The following is a 23,410-nucleotide window of genomic DNA, read 5'->3' as shown; positions in this document are numbered from 1 at the left end:
TGGTGGTGCTGGGTTAATTGTTGGGCTTGATACCTTGGAGGTTTTCCCAACCTAAACAATTCTCTGATTCCAGGATCTAAATCCTGCAGAGCTCCCTCACATCAGTGATATCAGGCAGGAGCTAAAGTCACCTCATTGCCTCAGAAAACCTGGCTGAAACAGAAGGAAATGAAAGCAAACCCTGCAGTGCCCAAGTCCCTGGCAGTCCCCTGAGGCACCAGGGTGTCCCTGAGGGCTGGGGCTGCTGCCTCCCCCTGCTGCTGCTCCAGGGTTTATTTTTGCCCTGCTAACAATAGGATTGCAACCCAAAACTCAATTATGGGATCCTCTGTATTGCTTCCTCCCCTCCCACTTTCCTGAAGAGGTGGAGTGGCACAGAAAGGTCCACAGGGTTTTAAATACCTGACTCAGGCTGGAAAAAACCACCAAAAAAAAAAAAAAAAAAAAAAAAACCCAGCTGAGAAAGACTTTTTCTGTAATATTTTTGGTGACAAAGCTCCCCGAAAAACACCCTTGGCATCATCCTGATGCTCGGGGTGCCTCTCTCTGTGTGCCCCAGTGCTCTGGAGCTCCCCGTTGTTTGGAGTGGGGGCAGCGGGCACAGGGGAGCGTTTCTGCCCCAGGCTGTTCTCGGCAGAAAGGAGAGCAAGCGCCTCCCTGTAGGGCTTCTCTGCCTGCCTGCTGCCCCGGGGCGTTCGTGCACCTTCCTCTGGAGCTTCGGCACCGGGCACCTCCGGGACTGCGGGCTGGGAGTCCCACTGCAGCTCCCTCAGCATTAGCCCAGGGGCCTGAGCAGGGAAATCAGGAGGGACCCCCGCCCTGGCTCTTCACTGTTGGAAAAGTAGGACAGGTCTCCCAGGCTCTCCCGTGCTCCTTCCATCAGTCCCAGCATGTCTCCAGTTCACTCCTGCAACCCTGCCCTCTCCTGCTCCATCGTGTGATCCTCAACCCAGCAGAGCCCCGATTTCAGCGCCGCCCTGTGAGCTGGGCCTCTCTGTGCCTCCCTCGGCAGCTCGGGGGTCACACAGAGCAAAAGCAGAGCAGGGAAGAGGAGTGGGAAATTCCCAGCTTGGGGACTGCCCCTTCACCCTCTTCAAAAACCCCTCAGGGGCCTCTTGGTGCTCGCTGAGGCTCCTGCACCCCCTGACATCCCAGGAGGGACCAGGAGGGGATGGTCACCCCGAGACCAGCAGTGGATGTGGTGCTGGTGTCACTGTGGGGCTGACAGGGGCAGTGGCACAGCAGTGTGGTGGCACTGCAGCAATGGGGTACAGCTGCTGTGTCCTCCCCGTCCTTCCCTGGCTTTCTGCAGCTGCCCCATCCCACATCTCCCTGAGGTGACACTGGGGTGTCACACAAGGGCCAAGGGCTGTCACTGGGCTGGAGCAGCCCAGGGCAGCAGGGAAGCAGGGCAGGGAGCCCAGATCTCCTCCTGCCCTGGACTTCCTCAGTCTGGTGCTGTGTCACCTCCTGTCACTGAGCACCCTGGTGACACCAGCGCTGCCCCTTCCCTTTCCTCACCCTCCAGAGGGGTTGGGCAGCCCCCTGCCCACTCCACAGTGCCTTGGCTGTGCCCTCAGCCCACCCCAGGTCCCAGGGGTCCTGCTGCAATCAGGCCAAGAGCATTCATTTTGTGAGCAAAACTGTGACCAGACTCACTCCCAATGTCTCACTGTGAGCCAGGCCAACACTCTCCAATGATTTTCCCTCCTCTGCTCCCCCTGCCCCTCCTCTTGGTGTGCCTGGCACAGCCCTCCCGAACCCTGGTGGCACTTCCCAGCTTGGCTCCACGTCGGCACAGCTCAGTGGGATTTGCTGGATGGGAGAGCACAGGTTCACTTTCCTACAGCTCCTCCCCAAGAGTGCAGCTCCCTGGACCCCCCTGCTCCATCTCCACACTCAGTCTTGATTCCCTGAAGGCTTTTCAGCCAGCTCCTGGTGGTTTTGCCAGGGGCCTCAAGCTGAAGTGGCTCAGGGATCTCATTATCCCATAAAAATGGGCTCTCATCATCCAAATGTCCCCTCCAAATTGTCTTACTCATTTTACTCCTTGCTGTGGAGAAGACCCAGACACCAAAAGGGCTTCGGCTTCTTGACCTCACATCCTGCAGCTCAAAGCCTCTTCTGTGGTTAAAGCCTTGATGACCCTGAGCCAGGATGAGGTTGGAGGGTCAGGGCGAGGCTCTGGCCGCAGGAGGGGTGACAGGAAGAACATCCGCCCCCATGGTGAGACTGTCCCCACCATGCCCAGGCTGTCCCAAGAGCCTGCTCCATTCCCTCTCCAGCCCCTGCATGGCTCTTAGACCAAACTCCTTGCTCCAGTCCATTCCTCTGGTGCTCCCTCATCCCACTGCTCCCACATCCTGACACATTCCACCTGTTTCCAAACCAAGCCCCTGGGCAGCAGGGCCCAGAGCTGGGAGCAGCATCCGGGCCACCAACACATCGTCCCTGCAAGAGGCCGTGCCAGGAAAGCTGGAAGGAAACACCTCCCTGTCCCAAGTGCCTGGAGGTGCCCACCCCATCCCCCAGATCCCAGACAGCCTCTCTCCAGGTCACCCCATCACATCCCCGAGCCTGGCAGAGGCAGGGCCCAGTCCCGTGGCAGCTCCTGTCCTGTGCCAGGCGCAGCGATGCTGCTGCTGGCCATGGACTCGTGTGGCTGCTCAGCCTCAGCCCGTGGCTGCTGCCTCCCAGGCATGTGGGCTGCAGTCCCTCCTGGGGGCCCTTGCACCGTGCCAAGGGAGCTTTTCTTATCTTCACAGGAATGAAAACCTTTCCGAAATCAAAGTGCTTGGGTGGCTTTGAAGAGTTTCCTCTGGAGATGAAACAAGGCTGTTTGTGAGTGCCAGCAATTGCTGCTGAGCTGCAGCTCCTGGGGACATGGGCTGCTGGGCAGCGCTGGGCACTGGCCTGGGGGTGCCCTGGGCTGGGCACTGTGGCCACAGGAGCTGCCCCCCAGCTGGAAGCTGCCCCTCGTGCAGAGCCCACCAACACCGAGCTGTCCTGACTCATTCCCACGGAATTCTGGCTCCACGCTGGGAATTGTGTGCAGTGAGAGGCACCCAACAAAGGGATGGCAGAGAGGATTACGTAGAGGTGCTGGAGATGTTCAAAGCACACCCTGCACTGCGAGGGGCTGCTTAAATCCTCCAGTCCCCAGGACCCACGGGGCCCTTTTGCAAGGGAAAAAGGAATTCAAGGGCCAGAGCAGGAAATGAGCCTGGAGATAAACAGCCCTCTGGAGGAACCCACCCAGGCTGGTCTGATTTGAGGCTGAATAAGGGGTGAATGCGAGGCGCCACCCTTGCAGTGGGCCTGGGGACAGCAGATGTGGGCATGTGATGTGGCACTCAGCAGCACAGGCTGTAGCTGCCAGCCTGCCCTGGGGAGCAGAGAACGTCTGGCAAGCCGGTGCGCACGGAGATTGTTTGTTGTTTGGTATTTTCCCCTTAATGCTTTTGTCCTAAAATAAATACACAAAAGTTCAGGGCCCCGCAGGTTGTGTCTGTGAGGCGGTGGAGTCAGGGATTGCTTTGGAGCGATCCATGTTGTTTGTTTGCCAGCATGGGCAAAGTCTGCACTCCCTGTTTGCTCCCAGCTCCTCAGGATCCTTCCCCAAAGCTGCCTCACCCCATTCCCGCTCAGCCCTGCCACCCTTCCTGCTCTGGGCAGGGCACGCTGCCTGTGTGGCACCCAGCTTCTGTCTCTGGGCACAGACGGACTTTGTCCCTCAGCAGGAGGGAGGTCCACGCTGGATGCCAGCCTGGGCGCAGGGGGAAGCAGGATGTGCTGTGAGCTCTGTGGGTCCCTGGAAGGGTTGAAAGCCAGGCTGGATGGGGCTTGGAGCAGCCAAGGCTAGGAGAAGGTGTCCACCAAAAGGGTTGGAATAAGGTGGTGTTTAAGATCCCTTCCAAGCCAAATAATTCTGTGACTCCATGGTTTTAAAAAATGTGTGGATGTGGCACTTGGGGACATGGGAGCGATGTCCCATCCCCAGTATTCCACCCACTGCATCCCAGGGTCAGCTCTGGCCCTGTGCCCCAGTCCCCAGAGAAGATCCCCACCAGGATTCCCCACTCTGGACCTCCAGCCATCCACTGAGGCCCCTCCTCCCCCTCAGGATGTGCCCTATCTGATCTTGGCTGGCCTTTCCCGCAGGTCCCAGCTTGTCTGCCACTTGTTTAGCCCTGCATTCCCCTTCCATCCTCACTCCAGCGCCTCTGGATTTTGCCCTGAGAAGTGTTGGCTCCAGGATACTGCAGAGCAAACACAGAGAGGAGATAAGGGGCAGCATCAACCCTCGCAGCAAACACAACCCCAGCCCTGCAAAGGTCACTCAGGTCTGTCACTGCTGCCACCACTTCCCACCCCGGCCCCTCGCTGGCCCCGTGCTCGTGCCATGTGCCAGCTCCAGAGGGACACTGACCTGCCCCAGAGCCTGCCCTCGGTGCATTCCCATTCCCAGCTCGCTCCAAGAGCCAGGGCTGCCTGTTCCTGCCCTCCATGCCCACAGGGATCTGCTCCTGCCCTGCTGGTGCTTGTGGCCCCTCCCTGCCCCCAGGTGCCCCCTCCTCTGCTGTCCCCAGGCACTGCCCTCAGTCTGTCCCTGCCGTCTCCTGCCAAATCCAGGCTCACCCTGAGCTCTCCACCCTCTGGTGTCCATCTGCACGGCCTGGCTGTCCCCACCACCGTCCCTGACCTGCTGTTGTCACCCATGTTATAAATGACTGTTATAAAGTTGGCTTTTCGTAAGATGTTTGCTATATGATTAATAACTTTGTGGTAAGGATATAAGTTTTTATTTCTGCTGTTAGTAAAGAAAATTAGGCACAGTGGTAGTAGTGATAGAGTATGCTTAAACTGTCTGTTTGGCTGGGATAACATCCAGTGAACATGTAAAGAAGACTCTGCTATTGATGCACCACTATCAGCATCTCCCATCTGAAGAAAGCATGGACCAAGGCCCGAGCTGGAGGTGATGGTGAAGACAGCCCAGAAACACGCAGCTCTAAAAAGGCGGACCCAAGGTGGGCCCTGCAAAACAGTCCCTGGAATATGGAAGCTAGTTTATGGAAAAATATGAATATTCAACAGACTGATACAACAGAAAGGGTATTTAAAGAAAGCCTGTGAAATAGCAATTGGTGGCCGGCCGTACTTTGCTTTTTTCCTTATCTCCTAATTGTCTTTTTTTCTTTATTAAAATCTATTTCTTAAAATCTACCAAAAAGTGAATCTCGTTTTTCACACCCAGGACCCCCCCATGGTCCCCATCTGTCCCTGGACCCTACAGAACTCGGCTGGCCGTGGGTCCCAAGTCCCTCCTCGCCAGTGATGAGGGATGAGCCTCTCCCTTTCTCCATGCCCGGAGCAGCTCCTCCTGCCCAGCCCAGACTCCAGGGACAAGTCGCAGCCTGAGCAGAGGTTTTGTGTGTCCCATCCCCGTGCCAGTCACGGGCAGGGCAGGTCTGGTCTGGTCTCTCCCTGAGTCTCCTCCTGCTCCCTTGGACCGCAGCATCCCGTGGAGGGACGTCACGGCTCCCCGGCAGCTCCCGAGGGGAGGATGTGGAACCCTCCCTTCCCCGGTGCCTGCTTGCTGGTCTCCAGGGCTGGACCATCTCCCAGCAGCAGCTGGAGGTGGGATTTCAGGCAGGAGACCGTTGGACCCTAACAAAAGCAGGAAATTGGTGTAATTCTCCTTTGGAGGAGGACTGAATAGCAGATCCCGGGAGGAGGCGAGGCCAGCTCAGAGAGTCGGCTCATTCCTTGCAGGGCTGCGTTTCCTGAGAGCTCCCCCCTTCCTGCTGCTCCCCAGCCCCTCCCCAGCTCTGCCAGCTCCAGCAGCGGGACACGAACCACCAGAGTCCCGGCCAGGGTGCCTGATCCCAAACCTGCTCCTGCCAGGCATGGGGAGCCCGGCTGGGGGCCTGGGGACCTGAATGATGTGATTTAGTGGGTGACACCCCGGGTTTGGCCCGAGATGAGGTTTAAGGCTGCTCCCAACCCAAACCATGCTGTGATTCCATGACTCAGTGATCCCATACCTTATGTACAATCCCACTCTCTCCTTCCTTATCCCCAGGAGCTTGAATTTGAGTATTTTGGGAATAAAGAGAGTGCCAGAGACAGGGGATGGGAGGGAGGCCACCACAGCCCAGACCACTGGCATGGGCACAGTGCTGGGAACAGCAGGAGCTGCCCCTTGGGGGTGGCTCCCAACCTGGGGAAGCTGCTGGAGCATCCCACAGGTTTCCAACAGCCTGGGAGTGCCAGGAAAGCTCCTCTCCAGTCTGAATCCCAGGATCAGCTCAGGCACTGAGCACTAAAGCTCCATCAGCCACCAGGGTTTCATTCAGGGGCCCTGCTGCTTCTTCTTGAGGAGATCTCTGGTGCCGCAGAGGGTGGGTGGGGATTGGAGAAACCTTCCTGAACCCTGGAGCAGGGCATTGATTAATCAGTGCTTGAATAATTGCAGGGCACTGCAGACATTCTGCTCCCAATGGCCCGGGGAGGGAAGGGATGAGGTGGAGGATCGGCCAGGGAGGTCACTCACCCCAGCCCTCCTTGCCTCAGCCTCAGAGCTGCTCCCAGGATTAAATGGTTTCTTTTTTAAAGTGAGATCTAATCTGGTGACAAAAGCTGCAGCAGTGCTGTGAGCCCATCATCTCCCCGAGAAAAGCTCCTCCAGCCTTCAAACGCTCTCACCACTTGGATGCTGGATTTCAATCCAAGGCTGAATCTGCCTCTCTTCAGCTCCAGCCCTGCTCTTGTTACTCCTTGCTGTGGGATTTAAGGGTTCCCTGCTCTGTTTTCCACGTGGGAGGACACAGGCCAGGAGCTCAGATCACCTGATAACAGAGTTTTAGCAACATCACACCCCTAAGCCTGGCTTTTCCAGCCTGTGGTCGGGGCTGTGGTGTTCCTTGCAGCTCTCGTGGTGTTCCCCTGACATCCCCGAGTGTGGGTGCCAGACAAAGAGCTCCAGCAGGCTGCTATTCACTGATTTCAGCCCCCACACACCAGTACACAATGATGCCTAATTACTCTTTCACAGACAAGTCTGCATCACTGGACCAGGCAGATATTCTTGGGAGGGCTTAAACTTACAGCTCCCTTGGCTGCTGGTTAAAAGCCAGGGTTCCTCTGCCCAGCCTGTATGGGCTTGTCCAGAGTCACTGCTTTCCAAGATCCAGCCTGAGGGCTTCAAATCCAAACTTCAGTCCCAGACATACTCCGGATATCTGCAGTCAAACCCTCTGACCATTTAACCAGGTGAAAACATCCTCTTCCCTTTCTGTCTCATCACTCTGGGTGTCATTTTCCAGCCTTCCCAGCAAAGATTTCATCTCTTCATCTCCATCACTGATAAAAATGTTCCACAGCAGCGGACGAAGCACGGGCCCTGGGGGAGGGAGGTGGGAATAATGCTCCTTTCTGCTCTCTCCCCATTAGCAGCCCCCTCGGAGATCTGCCAGGGAAGCAGTTTGAATCCATTTCATCTGTGCCCTGTTAATTCCTTCTAATGCAAGTTTTAATCAAAATGTCAGGTGGAAGGAAGTCAAATGCCTCAGGGAGATCCGAGTGTGCTCTATCAACACAAGTGTCTCTCTCCCCCAGCCTGGTGATCTGTCACACAGAGACAACAGCTCTGGGTGACAACCCTGCTGGCCCTGCCACCAACGCCGGCTGCAGCTCCCAAGCCTGGGGACATCACGTCACCAGGTGGGCCTTGTCAGGGATCCATGTGTATGGAAACCCATGGGACACGAGCAACCCCCCCTCAGCAATCCCCTCACCACCTTCTCCAAGCCTAGACCCACCTTTCCTCCTCATATCGGGGGAATGGTGCTTCCAGAGGAACGGGAGGAGCTTTCTGTCATGCTCAGTCCCAAGGTCCATCCCAGGAGGAGCTTCCAGTGTGGCAGGGGTGGAGCTCATGTGGCCTTGAGGGACAAAGGGACAGTGATCCCTGAGGAAAGGTCCCTGAGGAAGGGGATGAGCTTTCAGGCTGGATGAGGAGACTGGAGATGCTCAGTCACAATGTCCATCAGGACACCTCCAGTGTGGCAATGGTGGAGCTCATGTGGCCTTGAGGGACAAGGGACAGTGATCCTGAGGATGGGGAAGAGCTTTCAGGGCTGGATGAGGAGATTGGAGATGCTCAGCCCCAGTGTCCATCCCAGGAGGAGCTCCCAGCCGGGATGTGGGGTGGGCCGAGCGCTGTGGGAGGCCCAGGGCTCAGGGGCTTCCCCAGCTTGCAGGATCTTTCATCCTCCGTCACCACAAAGCCAGGCCAGATCTGCATTTGCAGCAGCCCACAGAAGCTGCCTCTGTTGTCTTATTTTTGTTATTTTTGAGAGGATATTTTAGCGCTGAGCACATTCCCTCCTGTTGCCATGGCAGCCGTGACAGGGGTTATATACCGTGAGAAAAATACCAAAATTAATGAGTGAGTGAAAGAGCAGCCAAGAGAAAACAAGGTTAAAAAAAGAGTTAAAACAGTAATAAAAACAATCTCCCAATAATTTGGCAGCGAGCATCCCACAGGCAAGGCGGGCGGCGAAGACCCGAGCCCCGCGGCTCCTCCGCGGATCCCGGCAGGGGCTGGGGCCTCGGCCCATGGCCGGAGCGGGGCCGTGGGCTCAGGGCTCTGCTGCTCCCACACCGTCCCACCGACGCTCCGGATGGGGCTGCGCCCACCCGGCTCCTGCCCCGCAAACCTGCAGCCCTCGGTGACGCAGGAGGCGAGCGGAGGAGAAGTTCTTTAATGTGCTCATTTCCTCGCATTTGGGTTTTGAGGATCTTTTTGTTTTTAATTGTAGAAACAAGCGGATTGTCAGAACATCTGTGTTATTAGCATTTGCTGCCCAAATCCGAGCTGCTGCTTCTCCTGCGGAGCCCAGAGCTGATGAGAGAGAACAGAGGAGCCTTTGAACTCCTAGCAGCAGACGGCAGCCAGGTTGCTGCATGTGTGTGTTGGGGAGGGGGTATTTATTCTCTTGTAAGGTTCATTTGCTCTCTGTGTTTCCCTTTCTTCTCGCTTTCCCAGAGATTTAGCTGGATGCTCTTCCCTTGCAGGCTTTGTTCTTCTGACAAGGCCCCATCGGTACCACGGAGCAGCTGCCTCCGTGTGCTGCTGGAGCAGCCCAGTACCAAGTACCTGGAGCAGCCCAGGTACCTGGAGCCCCAGCACGAAGTACCTGGAGCAGCCCAGGTACCTGGAGCAGCCCAGCACAGGGTACACCTGGAGCAGCCCAGGTACCTGGAGCAGCCCAGCACGAGGGGATCTAGAGCTCGGGGCAAGCCAGAGCCTCCAGCAGCAGCTCCAGGGGCAGCAGCACTGGCAGCCCTGGAGGGTCTCATGGAATAACTCTGCAGACAGAGCTGCAGCCTGAGGGTTTCTTGTTGCTCAGACTGGCTCTGCTTTCTGGGAATGGTGAAGACAAGGTGAGGATGGGTGACTCATCTGAGCTGGTACATATCAGGATGGAATATTCTTCCTGTGAGGGTGGTGAAACACAGGTTGCCCAGAGACGCTGTGGATGCTCCATCCCTGGAAATGTTTAGGGCAATGTTGGACAGGGCTTGGAGCACCCGGGATGGTGCAAGGTGCCCCGCCAGATAGGAGTGGAATGAGATGGTCTTTGAGTCCTTTCCAACCAACCCATTCTGAATTCTTCAATAACGCCCAGGAGAAGGAAGTACAGGGAATGGCGAAGCTTCCTGTGTTGTCAGAGGGCAAGGAGCACTTTGGGAGGGGCTTTCCAAAGCAGTGGGGTGGAGGAGGAAAGCAGAGATGGACGAGGCAGCCTTGGATGCCAGGCCAGCCGTGGCCTGGACATGGTGTCCCCCCAGGACAGCCCAGCAAGGCCACAGGTGCTGCTGGCACTTGCAGAGGGCTCTGCCAGGCTGCTCCTCTGGGCCGCTCAGGAGTGGTTCCTGGTGCCAGGACACTTCTGCCCTGCATTCCTAGAGCCTGCACCTGTCCCTCAGAAACGTGTCTGAGCACAGGCTGAGGTAACAGTCACCAGTGTCCCACAAATCAGCGGCATCCTGTGATCCCCGGCACTCCCTGTGCCGCCCCGATCGACTGCCCCGTGACTCTTGTGAAATGCAAACCTTTGGTCCCCAGCAATCGCTAAAGTTTGCCGTCCTGCTTCATGGGCAGCCTTGGATCCACGGGGGTCACTCCCTTGGATTCTCCCTTTGCTCCAGCCCTCCGTCCCTCCGAGGAGGGCTGCCAGTTACCGATCCATCAAATCTCCCCTTGTCTCCAGAGAATTCTGCTCCCTCTCCCTGCCCAGCTCAGGCTGGATCAGCACGGCACAGGCTGACAAACCCCACAGCTCCTCTCCCTGCCCCAAAGGTTGGGCTGTGACCTTCCCTGGCTTCTCACTTCACATCTCCTGCTGTATTGGCTTCATGTGAATTGACACTCGGAAAAAAAAGCCCCGCACACGGACGCGGAGGAGCCGAAAGTCTGGAAGGAGAGAGCTGGGGTTTCCATCCTGAGGGATGACTCCAGCCCCCTTGTCCTGCCTGGCGGGACGCAGCCCTGCCACGGCTGAACCCGCTTGTTGCCGGGGAAAGCGGGGAGATTTGGGCGAAAAGCACGGCAAGTTTGGGGGGGAAAACGGGGTGATTTAGGGGGTGAGATGGAGCCGGGCTGCTCCAAGCAGGCAGGCGCAGCCTCTAGATGTTGCAGTCATGCAGCCGAGCTGAGCATGTGTGCAGCGAAGGGCGCTGCGCAACAGGTTGGCGTAGCTCAGCGGGGAGACGCGCTCCCATCCTCGCTGCGGCGGAGCGGGAAGGACTTTCCAGCATCCTGGCGAGAAATCCGCGCCGCAGCCGGCCCGGAAGGCGGGTGAGGGGCAGCGCCACGGGCTGCGCGACCCTCGGAGGGCGCTGAGGGTTTTGGCAGGGTCGGGCTGCAGCTCCAGCCCCTGGCAGGGGCCGAGGCCGCTCCTTGCGGGAGCGCGGAGGCGGCGGAGGCGGCGAGGGAAGGGGCAGCCCCGGAACACGCTGTCCCCAGGCCCCCGGGAGACTTTGCCCGGCCAGCCCCGGTGCCGAGCGGAGGAGCCAGCTGGGGGACAACAGCTTGTGAAGGCATCACAAGAGCCCGCGGGTGCTTTGGGAGTCGCAGGTGCTCCGTGCCTGCCTGCGCCCCGACACCCCGCAATAAATAAAGCCGTGATTCACCGAGCTGGGACGGCAGGGCACAGCGGCCGCTCCAGCCCCACCACCGCGGCCAGCACAGGAGCTGTGCAGCCTGTCCGCAGCCCTGCCGGGCTGGGAGGGCCGGGGAAGGGTGGGCACAGCCCCCGGGGAGCTCGGTGCCACGGAGGGGACTCTCCCGGCGGCGCCGGCCCGGGTCTCCGGCCCTGTGCAGGGGGGCTGTGGGGCTGGGAAGCGCCGGCTGGAAGAATAAACGAGCGAATTAATTATTAAGAGCGCCGAGAGGGGAGTGAAAAGGGAGACCCGAGCCGCACGTGTGCGGGCAGGGAGCGGAGGGGTCCCCGGGGCGAGGGGCCCGGGGGGCACCGAGGACCCCGTTTTGCACGAGCCCGGCGCTGGCGCGGTGCCGCCAACCGGGGCCGGGCGGCTCTGCCCGGCAGCCGCTGCCCGCTCGTCCCGGCAGCCCGGCCGGGCTCGGGATCTGATAAGGAGCCGGAGCTCCACCTCCCATGGTGGTGGCGGCGAGAGGCGGAGGCAGCGGCGGGCGGGGGGGGGAAAGGGGCCGTGCCTGCGCTTGCGCTTCCCCTGCACATCCTCACACACACCGAGGACGGAGGCGGGCACGGACCGAGCTGCCCACCGGGCTGCCTCCAGCCTCAGCCGCCGCTCCGCCGGAGGAGCCGCAGCCCCGGCCCGGGGAGGGGGGCGGTTCCCACGGGACATTTATATATTTTTGCCCCCCCTCCCCCCCCCTTTTTGTTTTTAATTTTTTTTAATTTTTTTTTCCGTTTGGTTTTCATCCGTGGATAAACGCTCGAGAGGAGCCGGGGGGGTGGGGGGAGCCCGGTCCCGGCGGGAAGGAAGCGATGGAGACGGCGCGGGACCAGCGCGCAGGGGCTCGGCACGGAGCGCAGCGCCGGCACCATCCAAGTAAGAGCTGCGGTGGGGCCGGGACCCCCGCCCGCAGCCGGGCAGAGCCGCGGCGGGGTGCGGGATGCCCCGCGCCGGAGCTCGGCGCCGGGCGGGAGCGCGGGCGGGCGGCGGCGGGAGCGGCGCTGGCGAGCATCCCGCTCCCGAGCATCCCGCATCCCTCCGCTCCCCTCCGCGCCGGGCTGCGCGGGGCTCCGCGGCCAGCGGGGCGGCTCCCGCTTGTCCCCGGTCCCGCCCGGCGCTGCCACTTTGTGGCGGAGCGGAGCGGAGGGGAGCGCGGCCAGCCCCGCACAGCCCCGCGCAGCGCAGGGGCGGCGGTGATTGCGGGAGGGCGGCTGTGGCGGGGGGTTCTCGCGTGTTTCGGGGTGTTTATTTTCCGCGTGGGGTTGGCCCTGGGCGTGTGTCCCTCGTCCAGCCTGGGTGTGTGCGCCCGCGGGGTGCGCGGCTGCGTGGGAGCCGCAGAAGTTGCGGGTGAGCCGGGAGCCGGCTGGGAGCGGGGCTGTGCGTGAGCCGGAGCGGCGGGCGCGGGGCGCTGCCGGGGGCCGTGCCGGGGTGTCCGCGGGGTGCGTGTGACACCGGGGTGCGGGGACACGAGTGGGCTGCGCGTGTCTGTGTGCGGAGCTGTGTGTTTGTGACGGGCTGTGCGTGCGAGTGAGCGTGTCAGCGGGCTGTGTGTGTGCGGGTGAGTGTCAGCCGGCTGTGTGTGTGCGGGTGAGTGTGTCAGCTGGCTCTGAGCGTGCGGGTGAGTGTGTCAGCGGCTGTGTGTGTGCGGCTGAGTGTGCCAGCGGGCTGTGTGTGAGTGTGTCAGCGGGCTGTGTGTGAGTGTGCCAGCGGGCTGTGTGTGCGGGTGAGTGTGTCAGCGGGCTGCGCGTGCCTGCGCCGCGGAGGATCCCTGTTTCCCGATACGCGAGGCTGAGCGCGAAGCCGGTGCCGGCAGAGCGGCTGCCGTGGTTTATTCACGGGTGTCTGCGCGTGTGTCCGTGCGTGTGTCCGTGTGTATGTCCGTGTGCGTGTCCGTGTCTCTGTGCGTGTGCGCGGGGCTGGCGGAGCCGCCTGGAGGAGCGAGGTCTCCGCTCCCCTCCGTGCCCGCAGCCGGAGCCGGCGGCAGCCGGAGCCTCAGCCCGGGCAGCGCCGCGGGGACCGGGGAGCCTCGGCGCGGCGGCCGGCAGGCGGAGCCCGGCTTCCATCCTCCCTCCCGGCCGCCGCAGCCGCAGCAGCGGCTCCCCCGGCGCGCTGGGAGGCCGGCGGGGACCCTGTCCCCCTTCCCCCAAGGTCCCCCAACCCTCCCGGCTGCATCCCCGGGCAGAGCCGCTCCCGCTGTGCCCAGCTCCCAGCGGCCCTGCCGGGGTGTTTCAGGCCCGCGATATTTTGTCTTCCCCCAGAGCCCCTCTCCAGCCGGGGTGAGATGGCAGCGGGAGGGGACAGGAGCCCGGAGTGGCTGTGGGGGACGCACGGGTGGGAGGATGGCGGGTGCCGCTCCAGGGAGGCTCTGACAGGTCTCTGCCTCGCTGGCTGCCAGAGTTGGAAGGGATGTGGAGAAGGCAGCAAGAGGAGGGAGGGCCCTGGGCTTCGCTGGCGTTTCATCACTGCCCAGCTCCTCAGGGATGATTCTGGGGTGACGCTGTTGCCAGGCCAGTGGGTTCCTCCTCGCGGGGTGCTCCGGCTCCGGGCGCTCGGGCCCAGCCTGCAGAAACGCCGAGCAGCCGCAGTGGCCGCCGGAGCTGGAGCAAATCCTGGGACGTGCTACGGAATACCCAGGATTCAGCCCAGCCGTGCCTTCGGCGCAGGACTGACCATCAGCGGCCTTTCTCTCGGCTCACACGATCCCTCATCTCCGCGCGGAGCTGGATGAGCTGGCTGCTGCTTGCTGGGATGTTGCTCCAGCTCCGGGTGTCGGAGCAGGGCTGGGGGGAGCGTGGGGCGAGGGATTAGCACTTGTGTGCTCAGCGCAGGGTTTGGACAGACTTGTAAGCCGTGGCTGCGAGCCACGCAATCAGCCGTTGGGAGCAAGGAGAGGCTGGACTTTGGTGCCCATTCCCGAAGCGGTGCTGCCTCCCGTGGAACGGGGCCAGAGGCTGTGGGAATCACAGGGAGCACAGGCTTGTTCAAGCAGTTGCTTAAATTCGCGGTGCTTTATAACCTCTCTCTCATTAGGCTTGTTGTTTTTTTTTTTGGTGGGGACGGCTGAATTCTGTCGGATTTTGCATGCCACTGTCCTCGGAGAGCTTCCCAGTCATGCATTAAGCAGCGTGACTAACGCCTCTCTCATGTGGTTCAGTCTCTCTCACACTCTCCCCGTAGGGAGAATTGTGTGTGTGGAGGAATAGTTGTTTTGGGAGGGGTTTTTATTTTTAAGTGCTCTGTGCTTTGCCAGCAGGTTGGAAAAAGGTGCCTGGCACTAGAGAAGAAAGTGTGGGATGGTCCTTAGATCCCATGGGAAAATAGCCTGGTGCCTTGGACTGGTCCCTGGGAAGCCTGTGTCTCCTGCACAGACGTGCTTGTGGAGGCTTCCTCCTCCTCCTCTTCCTCCTCCTCCTCACGCCCAGCTCTGGGCTCTCACGTCTGCGCTGTGTCGTTTGCACCCCTGGGTGCTCAGCAGGATTCCTGACCCTGCTGATTCCTTATCCTGCCGAGTCCAGGGCCCCTCGTGCCTTCCAGCACTGCCCCTCAGGCTCTCAGCCCCTCTCCTCCTCCCACCCCCCTGCTCTGCAGGGTTCCTTCCTTCACCTGCAGGAATGGGGCTTGGGTTCAGACTCCAGCCCTGGTTTTGGAGCAGAAATCCTGGGTGCTGGGCACCTTTGGGTGACACCCTTCCTCCTCCAGGCTGGCACAGGGCTCGTGGCGTTTTCAGCTGCTAGGCCGTCCCTCCCAGCTCCCTGAGCCGTGTGAGGCATCAGCACTGCCTGGAGACTTTCCCCTTTCCCTGTGATCTTTCACCTGGCACAGGGTTTAGTCAGGACGTGGCTACGTCACCAGAAGCCAGAGCCCAGCCCAGAGCAAACAGCCCAGCGGCGGGCACGGTGCCTCTCCCAGCCTGGGCATCCTCTGGGAGCCCTTTCCCAGCAGCTGGAGCTGGCCGTCCTCCCTGTCCCCACTCACAGCCATCCCCGGTGAGAGCGCAGGGCTGGTGGAGCCCAGGGCAGGTTCGCCCGTGGAGGCAGCTGGATGGGGGGTCTGGAGTGAGCACAGCCCACGGGTGTGTTAGACACGAGCGTGACCCAGGTGCCAGTGCCCCCGCACGGTGACATCACACACATCCACAGGCAGCGTGCCAGCGGCATGCGCACATGTGGGCACACACAGCATGGGGACACACACACAATGAGGGTCACACACCGTGGGGACACACACACACTGTGAGGGGGACATGCACCATTGGGAGCACACACACACCGTGAGGGGAACACACACACCGTGAGGGCACACACCCCATGAGGGCACACACACACTATGAGGGGGCACACACACACTATGAGGGGGCACACACACCATGGGGACACACACACCATGGGGACACACACACCGTGGGGACACACGCACCGTGGGGACACACATACCATGAGGGACACACATACCATGGGACACACACACTGTGGGGACACATGCACCGTGAGGGCACACACACACTGTGGGGGACATACACACTGTGGGGGGCCACACACCATGGGGACACACACGTGCAGGAGCGCTGGCTCACACCTGGGGCACTGGCCCAGGGCAGGCAGGGATGTGCTCCTTGCCCTGTGTGACACACCTGCACACCCTGCTAGAGCACAGGTGTCACATGTGCCTTTCCCTATGGACACAGAGCTGTGCTCCGGGCAGGTGCACACCCCTGGAGTGCTCACAGTGCACACCCAGCACAGACACACACAGACACACACGTGTGCACACACTGCCTGTGCTGGTGCAGAGATCTGTTGTGTTTCTGCTCAGCTCCTAACCTCCTCCATCCTCAGCCTGGCCTAGGGATGAAAGAGGTTTTGCTGTCCTCATCCCTTCCTCCTGGAATCACACATCCCAGTGCCAGCGGGGGCAGTTCTGCACAGCCTCAGCCAGCTGAGAATGGCTCTGCTCTGCACACGAAGGAAGTGGCAGAACAGAGGCAAGCTTCAGGACCACTGTCTCCTCTCCAGGCACGGAGATGTATTTTCACTGTGGAGGCAGAGGCTCATCTCTTCCATGTCCCATGTCCTTGGGAAAGCTGAGAGGTGGAGGGACTGGGAGCTGTTGGCTTGTGGGCAGTACCAAGGAGGACAGTGCAGCGTGTTCCACTCGCTGATGGTCCATACAGTGCCAGGCTAACCAGGAACTGGGCACTTGCTGTGTGGCACCACGGAGGGGGGTGGTGATGGAGGGCTTGGCCATAGAGCATTTGCTTATCCTTGGGTACAGAGTATGGAGAGAGGGAGCGATGGGAGCAGTGAGAGCAGGGTGATGCTGTGGGCCTTGCCAGATGTTTGTGGCTGGTAATTTTAGGGCACCCAATCCCTGGTTTTGGGTGCCAGTGAGTTACGTTGAACCCCTTTATGCTCACGGCTCAGCAGAAGCTGTGTGGGTGCTTCTGGACCCTGGAGGAGGAAAGCATGTTCCCAGAACAGAAACCAGGGAAAGGGAAAGCTGGTGGCCAAGCACAGCATCAGACAGGGGCTTGGTAGCAGGGCATGAGGCTTGGCACAGGAGGGGTCAGTCTGTGGGCTGGCGGTGTGCCTGGCATGGCCCGGGCAGTGTGTGGGCACAGGAAAGAGGTGCCAGTGGCAGGGGCAGCGGTGCAGGGGTGCAGCAGTGCAGGGGTGTCTCTGCAATGCAGGGGGCAGCGCTCCCGGCAGCGCCGCTGCAGCAGCGGGGGGCGGCACTGGCACAGGGTGGGCACCCAGTGCGTGCCATGTCCCAGACTGGAGTGGGAGGGAACGGGAAGAACAGTGTGTCTGCAGTGAGGAAGGGAACAGGAGCTGCTGGCGCAGGGTGTGGGGTTGCCTAGGGACTGTGCAGCGAGGGGGATGCTGTGCTGCCGTTGCAGTGCACCAGGGCTGGGCACTGTCGGGGGCTGCCCGGGGGGTTCCTGCACTGCAGCACAGCCTGGACAGGGACCCGCTGTCCCTCTGACTGCCAGGAGCACCGGGGGTGGCAGTGCTCCACAGGCAGTGCAGGAGGGATGATGCTCAGGGCCCCTGCATCCCTGCAGTGCCGGGTGGGTGGTGCCTCTGTGCGAGGCACCTCGCAGTGCGAGGCTGGCAGTGCCACTGCGCTGGCAGTGCAACAAGGGCAGTGCTACCCTGTCCCACCACAGTGGTGCCCCATGGCCCTGCAGTGCTGGAGGGGTGGCAGCCCTGCATCTCCACAGCGCCCCGTGGCCCTGCACTGCCCTGCAGCCCTGCAGTGCCGGACAGGCAGCATCCCTGGAGCACCTCGTGTTCCTGCAGTGCTGGATGGGCAGCAGTCCTGCATTCCTGCAGCGTCCTGTGTCCTCGAAGTGATGGCTGCTGCTGTTCCTGCAGTGCAGGCAGTGATGGATGGGAGGGAGCGGTATGCTGGCAGTGCCCTGTGTCCCTGCAGTGCTGGGTGCATGGCAGCCCTGCATCCCTGCAGCGAGCCATGGCCCTCCATCCCTGCATGGGTGACAGCCCTGCATCCCTGCAGTGCCCTGTGTCCCTGGGTGGGTGTCAGCCCTGTATCCCTTCAGTGTCCCATGTCCCTGCAGGGCCAATAGGTGTCAGCCCCACATCCCTGCAGGGCTGGATGGGTGTCAGCCCCACATCCCCACAGGGCAGGCAGAACTCCCCGTTTGGTGCTCCTGTTTCTGCAGTGCTGGCAGCTGCGTGCAGTGCCTGCCTGTCCCTGCTGTGTGTGGCAGGCAGTGCCCCTGCATTGGTGGCACACAATGCTCCTGTGTTTGGGTGGTGAGAAGCTGTCTCGGAGTCTGGCCGGCTCCCATCGGGTTGTTGGCAGCAGGCTGCCTGCAGTCCACCCTGTTACTGTGCCTCGTTGGGTCTAATTACAGTTGGTGTGGTGACGAAGAGGGTGGACAGTGGCAGGAGTGGCTTCCTGCTAGTGACAGGGCTGAGGTTTCAATGACAGGGTTACTCACTCCAGCAGGGCGTTGCAGGAACTTTGCAAGCTGGGACGGGTCCTTCAGGGCCCTGGAAGCTGCCAGGAGGCAGCGCCAGCAGCCCCTTCCCTTCGGGAGCCATGCCAGGACCATGTGTAGCCCCACATGGCGCAGTGGGATAAGCCAGGGAATTGGGCTGGTCCCTAACCTCCGGTGTCTGTGTCTCCTCCAGCTCCCCTGCAGCACAGGATGAACCCACTGGCATCCTGCCTGGGCCTGTGGCTCCTCTGCCAGCTCCCTGCCCTGGCCTCGGGGACACGTGTGGTCTACAAAGTGCAGGAGGAGCAACCCCCCAACAGCCTCATAGGGAGCCTGGCCGCTGACTACGGCTTACCAGACATGGGGCACCTCTACAAGCTGGAGGTGGGGGCCCCGTACCTCCGTGTGGATGGCAAGACTGGGGACATCTACACCACAGAGACCTCCATCGACCGGGAGAACCTGCGGGAGTGCCAGCACCTGCTGCCCGGAGAGCCCTGCTTCCTGGAGTTCGAGGTGTCCATCACGAACCTGAACGCCAACAGCAGCCCGCGCCTGCTCGAGGGGAAGATCGAGGTGCTCGATATCAATGACAACACTCCCAACTTTGCCTCGCCCGTCCTCACCCTCTCCATCCCCGAGAACACCAACATCGGGACGCTCTTCCCCATCCCCCTGGCCATGGATCGGGACTCGGGCCCCAACGGCGTTGCCTCCTACGAGCTGATGGCTGGTCCGGAGGCGCAGGAGCTCTTTGGGCTGCAGGTGGCCGAGGACCAGGACGAGAAGCAGCCTCAGCTGATCGTCATGGGGAACCTGGACCGGGAGCAGTGGGACTCCTACGACCTGACCATCAAAGTGCAGGATGGAGGGAACCCCCCGCGGGCCAGCAGCGCCCTGCTCCGCATCACCATCCTGGACATGAACGACAACGCGCCCAAGTTCGAGAAGGCCCTGTACGAGGCAGAGCTCTCTGAAAACAGCCCTGTGGGGCACTCTGTCCTCCAGGTGAGTGCAAGGGACTCTTCACTGTTTCTCCTCCTGCCTGGCTGCAGGGACAAGCCAGGAGCATCCACACAGCCATGGTTCCACCAGGGAGGAGGGAGGGTTGGATGGAGGAGCCCACAGTGTCACCCGGGGCCAGCGGGCAGGCAGGTCCCTTTGATGTCACATCTGCTCGAGCGAGGTTGGAGAGGATGAGCAGGAAGGCACAGCTGGAGTGGGGCTGCAGGACACGGCTGAGGGGCAGCAGCAAGGCTGCAGGGAGAAGGGTTCTGAGTTATTGGGAAGGCTGGGACCTGAGGGCCACCAGGAGTCTGGCTTGGGGCCAGGGTGGTCTCAGTGCTGCCTGCAAACAAGACATAGACCCTTTCATAAGTTGCATTCCCTTGGCCGCTCCATGGAAACTCAGGAGGTGGGGACAGGGAGCATCCCTGCTGCCTGTGCACAGGGCTGGCCATGGCTCCGGAGGTGCCCTGCTGTCTGCGGGGAGCGGGAGCTCTGCCTCGTCTCCGGCAGCGCTGCGAACTGGCCTGGAGAGCCCAAGGGGCTGGATCTTGGTGGATTTGGCTTGGAGGGGGCATTGAGATGATAGTAGTTGACATCTGTTTATCTGCAGCTGCCATCTTAATAAGCGGAGCGCGGCCAGCTCTCATCTGCCTGCTAATTCTGATGTGAATTTTTTAAGAATTCATTTTTCACTGTTAAGAGAATGGGAGTTGGAAGCAGATAAGGGAGCTGCATGGCCGGGAGGAGAATGGGCTGAGACGCCGCTGCTGCCATTGCTCAGCTTTTATCTTTCAGGGGGAAAATGACTTCCGCCTGTTTTGTGAGTGGAGGTAAAAGGTGGAATTTACATTTAACAACTTTCGTTCTCCATCCAAATCTGCTGAGCAAGATAACGGCAGAGCAGCAAATGGTGCAGAGAAGAGGCTGCTCAGAGAGCCGATTAGGGAGGCAAATGTTAGACAAACCTCATCTTCTTTAGAAAGCAAATAATAGGCGTAGAGGCAGGTTTATGGGGATGCAGGGCTCCTGGCGGGCGGGCAGGGATGGACGGTGCTGTGCAGGGCCCAGGCAGCCCCAATCCCTGCTTGGCTGCATCCCCGGATGCCACGATGGAGCTGCTGCAGCTCCACACATCGCTGCCTCCCTCTTCGCCCTCACCTGAGCCAGGCAGCTGCTCCAGCCCCTCCTCGGGGGCACAGCTGGAGCTGTCCCTCCCTGCTGTTGGCTGGGTCTCAGCAGCACAGTTCCATGGCTCCAGAGGATTCCCTGCATGCCGGAGCCGGCCGGGAGGGGAGTGCAGCCAACCGGCTCAGCCGGTTTCTCCGGAAGAGCGAGGCAAAGCCTCCATGCCTGAGGGCGGCTCCCAGCTGCTCTGCCGGTCCCAGGGTCTTTGCCCCACAGTCCTTGGCCCCAGAAGAGGAAATCCTGGTTTTTCCCCTGGCTGTCCTCAGGGAAGGCTGTGGCAGTTAGTGGAGGGACTCACTCCGCCGTGCCCTCATTGTGCTCACGGGTTGTCCCTCTGTCCCCAGGTGAAAGCCAACGATTCAGATCAGGGTGCCAACGCCGAGATCGACTACTCCTTCCACCAGGCCTCGGATATGGTGCGGCGGCTGCTGCGCCTGGACCGTGCCACGGGGCTCATCACCGTGCAGGGCCCCATCGACCGCGAGGACATCGGCACCCTCAAGTTCTCCGTCATGGCCAAGGACAAGGGCGCCAACCCCAAGAGCGCCCGCACACAGGTGGTGGTCACCATCAAGGACATGAACGACAACGCGCCCTCCATAGAGATCCGAGGCATAGGGTTGGTCACCCACCAGGATGGCATGGCCAACATCTCGGAGGACGTGCCAGTAGAGACAGCAGTGGCTCTGGTGCAGGTGTCTGACCGAGATGAGGGTGAAAACTCTGTGGTGACCTGCGTGGTGGCCGGTGACGTCCCATTCCAGCTGCGCCAGGCCAGTGAGACAGGGAGTGACAGCAAGAAGAAATACTTCCTGCAGACCACCACGCCGCTGGACTATGAGTCGGTGAAGGAGTACACAATTGAGATTGTGGCCGTGGACTCGGGGAACCCGCCCCTCTCCAGCACCAACTCCTTGAAGGTGCAGGTGATGGACGTCAATGACAATGCCCCTGTCTTCAGCCAGAGCTTCACTGAGGTGGCCTTCCCTGAGAACAACGAGCCCGATGAGCTGGTCATGGAGGTGAGTGCCACTGATGCTGACAGCGGGTCCAACGCCAAGCTGGTTTATTCCCTGGTGACAGACCCCTCCTCGAAGGGTGCCTTCACCATTGACCCTGACTCAGGGGAGATCCGGGTGAAGGCAGTGCTGGACCGAGAGCAGCGGGAACGCTATGAGTTCTTGGTGGTGGCAGAAGATAAAGGCAGCCCCAGCAAGCAGGGCACAGCATCTGTGGCCATCAACGTCATGGACAGGAATGACAACGACCCCAAGTTCATGCTGAGTGGCTACAACTTCTCAGTGATGGAGAACATGCCACCCCTCAGCCCCGTGGGCATGGTGACGGTCATCGATGCTGACAAAGGAGAAAACGCCCGGATCCAGCTGTCGGTGGAGCAAGACAACGGGGATTTTGTCATCCAAAATGGCACTGGCACCATCCTCTCCAGCATCTCTTTTGACCGGGAGCAGCAGAGCACCTACACCTTCCGACTCAAGGCGGTGGACGGTGGGGATCCTCCCAGGTCTGCCTACGTGGGGGTGACCATCAACGTCTTGGATGAGAATGACAACGCCCCCTTCATCACTTCCCCCTCCAACGCCACCTACAAGCACATCCTGCCCCACACCAGCCCCGGCCAGCAGGTGAGCAAGGTCAAGGCAGAGGACATCGACTCTGGCATCAACGCCGAGCTGATCTACAGCATCACAGGAGGAAACCCCTTCGAGCTCTTCCAGATCTCCCCGCAAAGCGGAGACATCACCCTGGAGAAGGAGATCCTGCGCAAGCACCACGGCCTGCACCGCCTGGTCGTGCGCGTCAACGACAAGGGCAAGCCCTCACGGCACGGCACGGCCCTGGTGCACTTCTACGTCAACGAGACGCTGGCCAACCGCACGCTGCTGGACACGCTGGTGGGGCACAGCCTGGACACCCCGCTGGACATCGACATCGCTGGCGACCCTGAGTACGAGCGCAGCAAGCAGCGGAGCAACATCCTCTTCGGGGTCATCGCTGGCATCGTGGCCGTCACCCTGGTCATCGTGCTGGTGGTCCTGGTGCGCTACTGCCGGCAGCGCGAGGCCAAGAGCGGCTACCAGGCGGGCAAGAAGGAGACCAAGGACCTGTACGCACCCAAGCAGGCCAGCAAGAGCGGGAAGAGCAAGAGCAAGGTGAAGAAGAGCAAGTCTCCCAAGCCACCCAAACCCACGGAGGATGAGGAGGAGACAGGGCTACAGAAATCGCTCAAGTTCAACCTCATGAACGACTCCGTCAGCGACAGCCCCCGGATCCACCTGCCCCTGAACTACCCTCCGGGCAGCCCGGACCTGGGCCGCCACTACCGCTCCAACTCGCCGCTGCCCTCCATCCAGCTGCAGCCTCAGTCACCCTCTGCCTCCAAGAAGCACCAAGTGGTGCAGGACCTGCCGGCCACCAACACATTTGTTGGCACCGGGGACAACAACTCGACGGGCTCCGAGCAGTACTCGGACTACAGCTACCGCACCAACCCCCAGAAATACACCAACAAGCAGGTAGGAGAGCTTATCCTGAGGCCGGCAGCGGCGCCCCCGCTGCACCGGGGAGCCATCTGGACAGAGGTGTGGGAGTGAGCGTGGACTCGCCCCCAGCCCTGCATGTGTGGCCCAGGGGGCTGGCATTGGACTACCCCGGAGCCGAGCCACAGAGCCTGGGCGTGGTGCAGGGAGGGGACAGGGATGGTGTGGGAGAGGCCAAAAACTGTCCAAGCCCTTGTCAGAGCTCCCGGGGCTGGGTCCTGGTGGCGCTGCCTGGGTGGCGGTGACGTGAAGGGCACTGCATGTGTGTGGCTCTGCATGTGGGGCTCCGGGCAGGGAATGCCACCAGCCTGCATCCCCTTTGGGGACCAATCTAACAGCACCAAGGAGGGTGATGCCCACCCTCCCAACCTTCCCTCTGCTTGGGCTGGCTCATGGGGAGGAGGGACTGCCACAGCCGGGTTCCAGCTCTGCCCCGCTCCACGGAGCGGTTGGGAAGGCT

General features: G+C 60.9%; 1 protein-coding gene across 2 annotated transcripts in view; it reads left to right on the top strand.

The window, feature by feature from the left end:
• The first annotated feature begins 11,950 nt into the window (after nt 1-11,950).
• Nucleotides 11,951-23,410, top strand: part of PCDH1 (protocadherin 1) — a 52,630-nt gene continuing 41,170 nt past the window's right edge. For both annotated transcript variants that reach the window (XM_066328880.1, XM_066328881.1), the window contains exons 1-3: nt 11,951-12,108; nt 18,390-19,204; nt 20,734-22,926. In XM_066328880.1, coding sequence (XP_066184977.1) covers nt 12,045-12,108; nt 18,390-19,204; nt 20,734-22,926 — 3,072 coding nt within the window. In that variant the 5' untranslated portion in view covers nt 11,951-12,044. The remainder of the gene's footprint in view (nt 12,109-18,389; nt 19,205-20,733; nt 22,927-23,410) is intronic.

Source organism: Sylvia atricapilla, chromosome 14 (genome assembly GCF_009819655.1).
Source record: "Sylvia atricapilla isolate bSylAtr1 chromosome 14, bSylAtr1.pri, whole genome shotgun sequence".
NCBI lineage: Eukaryota > Metazoa > Chordata > Aves > Passeriformes > Sylviidae > Sylvia > Sylvia atricapilla.
The sequence above is the reverse complement of the archived record's forward strand: the minus strand, read 5'-3'. Positions and strand labels throughout refer to the sequence as shown.